General features: G+C 39.3%; 1 protein-coding gene across 1 annotated transcript; it reads left to right on the forward strand.

Moving 5' to 3' along the window:
• The first annotated feature begins 1,618 nt into the window (after positions 1-1,618).
• On the forward strand, positions 1,619-6,781 carry LOC137260650 (thrombospondin-2-like). The gene is made up of 5 exons (XM_067798251.1): positions 1,619-1,943; positions 2,872-3,060; positions 3,278-3,469; positions 3,819-3,935; positions 6,519-6,781. Exons 1-5 carry the CDS (start codon positions 1,619-1,621, stop codon positions 6,779-6,781), a joined length of 1,086 nt encoding a protein of 361 aa, XP_067654352.1.
• The last annotated feature ends 3,378 nt before the right edge of the window (positions 6,782-10,159 follow it).

Here is a 10,159-nt window from a genome sequence, read left to right on the forward strand (position 1 = left end):
TTTTGGCTAGCATTTCATACACTCTCCAGCGGCTGAAGGGATGATGTAAATCCAACTAGGGTCCATGCAAGTACCAAAGGTACTGTAAGTCCCCATAGTCCCTAGTATGGTGATATACCTTCGGTTGTTGGAGATCTAGAGCCTGTTTTTATATTGTTTTGTCCACATAGTCAACGCTAGTTGTAATGATAATTGCGATATTCTAGTTGTTTTACTGTACTTCGGCGACAGGTTTTTATAGTAGACATATATTTCTTTTCATTGTTAAATGTTCTCGTCACGATATGGCCGGAACGTTGCCGATATGACGTCAAATATGAACTCACTCACTAACTCTAACACAGTTTCCTATGCATGAAAGTGATAACAGCTGGCCTAAGAATTTCGTTCACATATCGGAGGGCATTCAAGTTTCTTTTAACAATCATGAAGTCAGTTGTTCCTCCCCACAAATTCTACCCCAGGTCATAAAGTTTCCATGGCCATAAAGCAACAGCTCTCGTCTGTGAATAGGACTCTTCTTTGATCGATTACTTGCCATCGTTGCAGTTGTCGTGCTTACCTTATACGATTGATACGATGTTGACGTGATGGTTCACGGAGTCCACGGTAAGGCTGACGTCATCGAATACCTGCTCTCAAACATCTTGACACAGTGTGCCGACTGATGCCGTGACCCACAGCATACCTTGCTGATGACGTCACTGAGATAAACCTGTTTCTGAGATGGATGACTCTCAGGAAGCGGTTTAGTGACTCTTGGTCTTCCACTTCTAGGCCTGTCCAGAGTTTGCCCTGTTTGCATGAGCCTCACTATGACATTGCGAAAACAAGTACTGTTTCCTGCAATTTAACCTTGTCTAGCGTCAAGCCATGCCAAAGGCTCCCTCTTGAACTGCAGTCAGTCTCGGCATATTTGTGTTGAGATATTTCATCATGTGATAAGAACGAATACTTTTATAACTGAGTTTCATGGTGAGCTTGCACAAATCATGAAATCCCTTTGAACCTAAAGGTAACATGCATTCCCGCACATTTTCGTCGATTCGGTGAGCAATGTTTGGGGAATGCTATTTGAGGCTTTGAAATCGATTTACAGTTTGAATCTCAGAGAAAGTCCTAATCGTTTTTGCTCCGAGTTATATAGTGTCAAAATTAAGGTTTAAAAATGCATACAATCACAAGGCATAGCAAAACCAAATCTTTTCATAAACAAAGTAGGTTTTATTGGTTGCACCTACCTGTCAGTTGGATGCACGAACTCAATTTTGAACCAGTGAATCTCATATCTCGTCAAATCATAATGAAATATCTGATTTAGTATAGACCAAATGCCTTAAGTCGATCGTATTGTTCAAAGAATTTATGAAGCGGAGATAACTTTAGTTCTTCATTAGTCTTGAAATTGGCAATTACAACAAGCTTAGCTCATTTATACATAAAGGGTAGTATGCATGGGAATGTAAATAGATTTGCGTCAAAACCTATCCAATTTTAATCCCATGTGTACCTCCAAACAAAGTAAAATGTCCCAACTCTGTTAATGATACAGACGGCTTCAGATCCTACTAATGACTCCTTGGGAGTGAGAAATGGTGAGAATTAACGTATTGTAGCCATGGGCACTTTGGCATCAGTATGGGGTATTTTTGTGTTTGTTAACGTTTGGTGTAAAGCGCTAGGTCTGTGTGGGACATGTGACATTGCACCTCTTGTCGGGTTTGAAAATGTAAAAGTCGGGGATGGACAGATGTGGACGACTAATAATTTTACGAGTCTAACACAGTGTGCAGTTAGATGTGCTTTCTTTCCAACTATCAAAGCCTTTGGGTATAGCCAAACTACAGGAGAATGCGTTGCCTACAACATCGTTCTGACGAACCCGGACGCTGTGGTCAAGACTGCAGTATCTGGATTCAACATGTATTCATCTTGCCCTCCAGGTAAATATATCATTACTCTCTTGACAGCTCTAAAACAATTAGGTTTCATTTTCCGATACATTTTCGTGTGCCACATGAAGTACTTTGTGCAAAAGTTCCCTACAGTGATATGCTATTATTTGTACGGATGTTTAAAGTCACTTACCATGCTGTGATGCATTTGCATCAGTATTTGCATCAGTACTTGCATTAGGAGGTAAAATCCATGTATATTCAACCCGAATCTTACGTATTGAGGATTACTGAGTGAATCAATTTTCACGGCTCCCCCAGCATTATTCCAGCTACATGCCGGGGGTCTGAAGGTAATCGAGTCTGGACCAGACAATCCAGGGATCAGCAGCATGAGTATTGATCTACGCAGTTTGGATAAGATGACATGCCAATCAAGTTCCCGTTATTCGCCTCTTACGACAAGCATGTATTACCGAAGGCCAATTCTATCCCGAATTTTCACGTTTTGTGTAATATGTAATCGTTTGTGGAGACCGACGTTTTTGTTACATGTTTCTCTACTGACTATTAACAGTTTTTGTGCTCTTAGTGAGAGGACACTCGAATCTGACTTAGGATAATTATATTTTCATGTTTGCTCTGAAGGCAGATACTTCGAAAAGCGATGTCCAGACCGTGAATGTGTACGTATCTGTGTGATTCACTGGGTTACAGCTAGGCAGGAAACTACCCAACAAACGGTACCTGATCCTCTCTTTTACATCAATGGTGGTGACGTAGCCTAATTGTGTAAACGTCCGCTCGTCACGTAGAAGATTCAGGTTCGATTCCACACCGTTGGTAAATTGGTGAAACATATTTACCCGCCGTGATATTGCTGAAATAATTGTAAAAGCGGCACTCATTCTTCCATTTCAGTGTAGCAGAACTTGAAATAATCGTTCCTTTCATAGTTTAGATACTTGTTCTTCAGTCGACGGTGGTGCTAGTACTTGGAGCACGTGGGAATCAAGTTTCTGCCAAGGGACATGCGGCACGCCTCCAGGCACCTGGAAGCGGACTCGAACCTGTACCAACCCATCCCCGGCAAACGGTGGCGCTTTCTGTACAGAACCACTGTACGAAACTCGAAGTAGCCCCTGCCATCTCAGTCCTTGTCCCGGTGTGTAGCATTTTAGTTCTAACTAAAATTAGTTCTAATTAGTCACTGTAACAAAACTGCCTGATTTAGCGAAAACCAGAGCGAAAGTTGAAAGACTTTGAAGAGTCATAAAACATTAAGTTTGTTGTCGCTGTTTCTACATTATTGGAAAGGTCAAGAAAATTAATTTTATCAAATCGGATTCCTTAATGATTCTGTTTCTCAATTGCCAAATTAGTTGACGGTGGCGTAAGTGCTTGGGGCTTATGGACATCGCCACCGTGCACGGTAACTTGTGGGCAGTTTGCCATCTCTACGGAGACCCGGAACCGAACCTGCACCAATCCGATTCCAGCTCACGGCGGGAAGTTCTGCTCTGAGAATCTTATTGAAAGTAAACCCAGAAATTGCAATCTTCCGAGTTGTACAGGTATGCATGTTATAGTTCGACAATCCGCATATTTCAGATATTAAATAATGTGAATTCAATGAATCACTTGAACGTTTCATATATATTTGACGTCATGTCAACGTTGAATCACGTTTGTAAACATTACATCGTGACGTTATTATAAAGTTACGTCGTAGTATCATCTGAAACACTAGTTACTTGCTGAAGATACAGTTAAAATGCATCGAAGGGAAATTTGTGATTTTGTAAATTTCTATACAATAATATAACAAATCAAGCGTAAATTTTGCAAAATAAATGTAATTTTGTTTTGCTTTTGACAATTGGCTGCAATTCTATTTCCAGTAGTCACTGTTTGTATTTTCAGTACATTTCGGTGTCTGTGCTGATGCTGATGACTGCGATGATGACGATACCGTTTGTAATGAAGGGAAGTGTACATGTGACCTAAAGCACCAGTACTCTAGCGGCAACTGTGTCCAAGGTGAGTTGTGAATCATGCATTGCCTCATTTACAATGTAGTACTGAGGTAGTGTTCTGCATTGTGTTCTTGTACATAATTCCCAAGCATCGGGTTTTCCTGCAGGTGTGTTACTATTTTAGGGAGGAGATCCCGGATAGAGAACACATGGTTTAAATTGCTGCTACTGCTGCTTGAGATGTTGGAAATATTAACTTGGCTTGTAAATATTAACCTCTTGATATTTATATAACTAAACAGGGCGCATATACACATGTAGCTACAACTACTAAAAAGTCATCCGTATAAGGATTTCTTCCAGTGCGGGCTATAGGGGTGCTTCATGGCGTCCGTATATGTGAACACTGTTATTAAATGACCATTGAAACTCTCGGGGAAACAGGTGATAAGAAACCGATCACACAACCTGCCCCATCCCCGCCCACCTCTCTCAAACAGCTGCATCCGCAAATGTGTTCTAGAGATGAGAGTATTTTATCTGTGGTGCGAGTACTGATCTCTAATCGAAACAGCTGAGGATATCATCGTCATGCTCTTGAAATCTGATTCACAACTGTTGTGTGAGTCATGGGCCGTGGTGAAGACCACGAGTGATGTCAGTGAAAGACTACGTTCATGCAAGGAAACGTCATCTTCGCAACAGATTTGTGATGGTACAAGCAGACATCAGTTCCAAGGTAGTGTCAGATATGATCATCGGGAATCGACTGTTACAACCAGAGGTTGCTGTGGGGTATCTTATAGATTGCCGAGTGGGAACTTACAATGTACGCCAATCTGCCATTCATGCAGATATATGGTCCTGGACTGCCCGTTTCCCAAGTTGAGTCAAATACGTCTCATGTGCAGTTCTGACGCAGAACTTCTGACGTTACTTCTAATACTTCTTCCTCAGATTTGAACATCATCGCACACATTTGTGATAAACTGGGACGATAAGTTCGGCAGCAGGTGAAGCAGCCCTCGAGCTCCATACTGTGACGAGAGCAATTCAATGAGTATCAGCGTTAAATTCAATAGACTTAGAACGTAAAAACCTGTCATCGAAGGACAGTGAAAATACTAGTGTATCACAGATATTAATTTAAAATTAGTACTCAGTCGTAAATTGTTATCAGTATGGGCAGTACAAAATAAAAAAGAAAGGGCTATAGGTCAACAACAATTCAAGATAGATCACCGTACTATGGTCTATGGGGACTTACAGTACTTTTGCTACCTGCATGGACACAAGCTGTATATACACGATCCCTTCAGCTGCTGGCGATTGTAGTTTTAGGTTGCTCCAGATTCCAATACCTCGTTTTCGATCCGCTCCTGATTATAATGGCATTCTGATGTGTAGCTAACAGCTGTACCGAACCATTGTCAATCAACTGTTGTCGGAAAACACGCACGTGGAATTCAACGAAATTATTATGTTCATGATTTCCCATTTCAACACTGCAAAAGGATATCTGTGGAGTAAACGTATCGGCAAATGAACCAATGGCCAATAAAAAGACCTCGTTACACTTGAGTGCCCACCCATCGGCTCTGAGTGGGTCCGTTATCGCGACTGCTTCGTTTCGAGGGAGGTAAACCCAAGTACAAAATATTGCACTGTATATTGTACGCGTATAATTTTATTTATTTCTTGTTTTTTTATCAGCAATGTATTCTATATAGCATTACTAAGTGATAACTGTGTTTTAATTACTAGTAAGTATGTGTGATTGTTTGGTTGCATGTGGCCTTTACGTAAATTGACATTCAGAAATGTACAAAATGTCATACTGTCTCTTTTGGCCCTTTATATGGAGCAGACGCTCTTCTTGAGATAATACTCCACATTTAACAGACAAGAAGTGAACTGTTTGTACTGAGCCAGTAGTGGGCAGGTACAATATGGCGGTACAATAATTAAGGTAACCGCCCATATATGACCCAGTACAGGTTTGTCTGTAACAGGCCACTAACGGAAAAGAGACATGGGTCGACAACTGGCTCTTTTACTGTTGTATACTGTGCCAGTACCAAGGGTACAGCTAGGTCGGAATGATGCCAGTTCTGGTCCAGTAATGTGATGCGAGCTGAATTTGGACAAGGCGTCTGAAGAAGGTATACAGGGAGACCTGGCATCTTTCATGTGTAGTGATCTACGTTTATAACCAACATGCTTAAAACGAAACATATACACAAAAGGTACCAGCTTTGGTCACGAACACATGTTATAAACGTAGGTTAATATGCGTGTGACGAACTGTGGTCATTACGACCAAAATGTTTGTAGCTCTCAGGTCGTTATTACCGTAGTTAACGGTAGCAGGTCCATGGTTGGTTCAATTCGATCCTACATAACTGGTCCTCACCACAGCATCATATACCTATAGAAGGGAACGGTGAAGAATTCCAGCAGTTAATATATACGATCTCCTCAGTGAACGTCAGAAAAGATTTCCTCTGATTTCTAATAACTTGTCCTGACTGTTTTAAAACTTAACTGCAGTTATGAATAACAAAGAATCTGTGAAGTATGGGTACTAAGTTAAAATTGAGAAACACAGCAATGACAGTCATTGATTTCAGGATATATTTTCTTTCAGGGTGTTCGACATATGGACCGGATTTCACTCTGTTCAAAAATATACTTTTAGCAGGGTACAACGACAGAATCATTAGTAACGTAAATTCGATAGAGGCATGTATGTCGTTATGTTTTACTGAAAAAGATTTCCTGTGTATTACAGCAGATTATTATCCTGCAGGAACTATCTGCTACCTGAGTAAATCAGCTCTATATGCGGTTCCAGCAAAAGTCATTGTACACACTACCAACTTCCATGAAATTGTCCGTAATTGTGCCTAGGGTTTTCTTGTTAAAAACAAACATTAAACGTTTCTGCATGATTTTAAGTTTGACATAAGTTGGGTTACGAATATACCAAAATATCAGGAAAGTAAGTCTCATCTTGTTTTCAGATCCATCACATCCAGCTCCTCTCTCTGTATTTCGTAAGGAAATTAAGAAAGCAGAACCAGATATTAACATAAATCTGGGATCGACTTGGGATCAACAACTGTCATGACTTTTCGTCAACTCTTCAGTTATACCTTGTCGTTAGCTTGTAGCTGTTTGTTTGCCTACTGTTACAATTAGGAAATCTATATTTAATATTGCACAAAAGCGATCAAATGATACTTGTGTATCACCAGAAATAGATTTTAACATTTTCGATACTTGAGATTAGCTGAGGTGCATTATAATACTCAGTTATGTTGATTGTAAATTCATAAAACAAATCCTTACAAACTTACTTCAGATACACTTACTACGTGTGACCTGGGTACTTAGCAATCTATTGCATTTTTTTTGTATAGTTCTTTTAAAATAATTGATTGATTGCTTTTTATGTTTTACTTGTGTATGACTGTCACAGACGATAAACCCGTCAGACCAACGATTAGAACAGGTCTTCGTGGACCCTAGGCCTGTCCACAAACTGTTCTTAGCTCTACGACAAACACAATTCACTGATAAAGTTAGTTAGGTCGTAACGTTAAGATCGCATTGTGAGGCAGGTCCCAGCAACCCATGCTTGTCTATAGAGGCGACTAAATGGGGCGGTGATCTGGTCTGTGAACTTGGTTGACACAAGTCATTGTATCTAAATTACGTCGATGCTCATGATTCCAGTCACCGGATTGTCTGTTACAGACACCACGATTATTCACCGACAGCTTGTATACCAAGATACAGACGAGTATTATGATATACAGTGAGGATTTTGATATACTAGGAATAAGGCGTAAACCAAACTTAAATAACCTTGGGTAACTAATACAAGAGAAAGACTAGAAATTATTAGTAGAACTCTAGGGAACTGGAGGAAAAGAAATGACATTAATAGGGAAAATAACTGTTGTTAAAACTTCAGCATTTTCATCATTGGTGCATAATTTCAGTTCACTCCCAAATCCTCCGAAGAATTCATGGACAATTTAAATCATGCATTTGAAAAATTGATCTAGAATGATAAGCGGGATAAGTAAAAGCGAACGACACTTATTAGACAATATAAAGAACGGGAACTCAGGATAGTTAATGTAGAGGTATTCATAAACTCATTAAAACTGTCGGTATTAAATAAACATCTTAAAAATAAAACAATACTAGCCTCAGTACCTTTCCATTCAAGTAGATATTTCTGCTTGGAGCTAATATTTAAACTTATGTGAAAATTATGAATCCCTATTGCAAAGATGTGTTAGCTGCATGGGAAATATTTTATAAAACACATAAAACTGATTTTACAGATATTGATCTAATGATATCTGATTCCGTTGGGTTCAACCATCAAAATAGTAATTTTATGATAACACGTGGCATCTCAAAGGTATTCACTTTATAAAAGACTCGTGTAATTATCACAGTATTTTGTCATTTAATGAACTTAAGAACATTTATAAAATCAAATGTCAGAAAATGTGTACCATATTTATTGGGAATGTGAATGTGTGAAAACATTCGGACTGAGACTGAATGAATGTATCTGAGTTTAAACAACAGAAACGATTACACTGACAAAATATTCAGTCTTAACTGGTGGAATTGATAGTGACCTAATGAACCCTATACTTCTTGCTGAGAAAATACATCCAGGATTCAAGTATTAAATACTCCAAGTTATCATTAGAAACATTTCTAAAAAATATTAGGTGATTTTTTCAAAAATGAAATGTTTATTGCTAATAAGAATAATAAAATACTGCAATTTGACCGAAAAATGTCACTACTATTGCAGTATTTCATATATGTATAATATGCACTCATATGAACTTCAGTCTCATTATGTACTGACCCGTGACGGTCCTGTGGTAGAATAGGCCTTCAGCAACCCATGCTTGCCATAAAAGGCGTCTATGCTTGTCGTAAGAGGCGACTAACGGGATCGGGTGGTCACGCTCGCTGACGTGGTTGACACATGTCATCGGTTCCCAATTACGCAGATCGATGCTCATGTTGTTTGTCACTGGATTGTCTGGTCCAGACTCGATTATTTACAGAGCGCCGCCACATAAGCTGGAATATTGTTGAGTGCGGCGTAAAACTAACCTCACTCATTCACTCACCCAAAGACATCAACTGAACACAATATCTTTAATCAAAGTTTCTGTACATCTGCGGATATTTAACATAATTAACAACATAGTGGAATATTTGAAATGTGTTTATTCTGCAAAACATTGTTAGCAGAATTGTTTCTTTGACGTGCGCCATGTACACATTTGGCAACTGAACGATATTCGAACTCTCTTATATAACCTTATGGTCACAGTGTTCAGATCCAGGTGTAATAGCGGTATTTGTGAAATATCTGAAATATGCTTTTTCTTTGAAACTCACTCACTCACTGATTGTGTACTTCTCCTGTTCCATTTGTATTATGTGTATTTGTGTTTTATTCAAATAAAAAATGGTCGTGTTAGATTTGATTTTCAGTAAAATGCGCTTGTTGTAAGAAGCGAGTAAGGAAATTGGGTGGCTGAATTGGTCGACACGTAGCATCAGTATCTTAGCTCAAGAAGTCACGTACATGCACGCACGCGTGTGACATCAAATTGGAGCGGTGGACGTTGAGGCTCATGACTGCATTTGTCTGAACAATTGTGTTCTGTGCAGTGTCACGATATATCTTAACTATTCGCTGGCTAGTGTTGTGTCCCCTTTGTGTACCAGAATTCTGCGTTTGTAGTTGATCAGTGCTCACCATCGAGATTAACGTCTACAAAGTGGATTGAGCTCTGAGTGGATCTGAGAAAAATGAGAAAAAATTAAGAACCAGATACCCAAGACAATTTTACACAAGGCAACATGGAACCACCAACAGTTTTGAAGTTATTATGACAACTGAAATACCCATATGGGGTGTCTACCATGTACGGGTAATGCGATTGTCTAGAGTAAATCAACAACTGTAACGTGTGTGATGAGAGAGGAGGCCAAACGTAGGAACTGAACTGGATGCCACTCCTCAGTAGAATGCCACTGAATACAACAAAAATGCTGGCTGACATTTGGATCGTTGGCTGTACACAGACGTGAGTTTTTGTGCCGTATTACAATTCTGAATGTTTTGTTTTAGTTAAAATATTTACAAAGGATATTGACATGACAAAAGAAAATCTGATATATGGTTACAATAAATGTATCATTACTGACATGTATGTGTGTAATTAACGTATA

Source organism: Haliotis asinina, chromosome 14, assembly GCF_037392515.1.
Source record: "Haliotis asinina isolate JCU_RB_2024 chromosome 14, JCU_Hal_asi_v2, whole genome shotgun sequence".
In the NCBI taxonomy this organism is placed as follows: domain Eukaryota; kingdom Metazoa; phylum Mollusca; class Gastropoda; order Lepetellida; family Haliotidae; genus Haliotis; species Haliotis asinina.

Coding starts and splice junctions, on each gene's coding strand:
- LOC137260650 (XM_067798251.1), top strand. CDS start 1,619: ATGGGCACTTTGGCATCAGTATGGGGTATTTTTGTGTTTGTTAACGTT. Junction 1,944..2,871: donor GTATTCATCTTGCCCTCCAG/GTAAATATATCA, acceptor CTTGTTCTTCAG/TCGACGGTGGTGCTAGTACT. Junction 3,470..3,818: donor CAATCTTCCGAGTTGTACAG/GTATGCATGTTA, acceptor TTGTATTTTCAG/TACATTTCGGTGTCTGTGCT.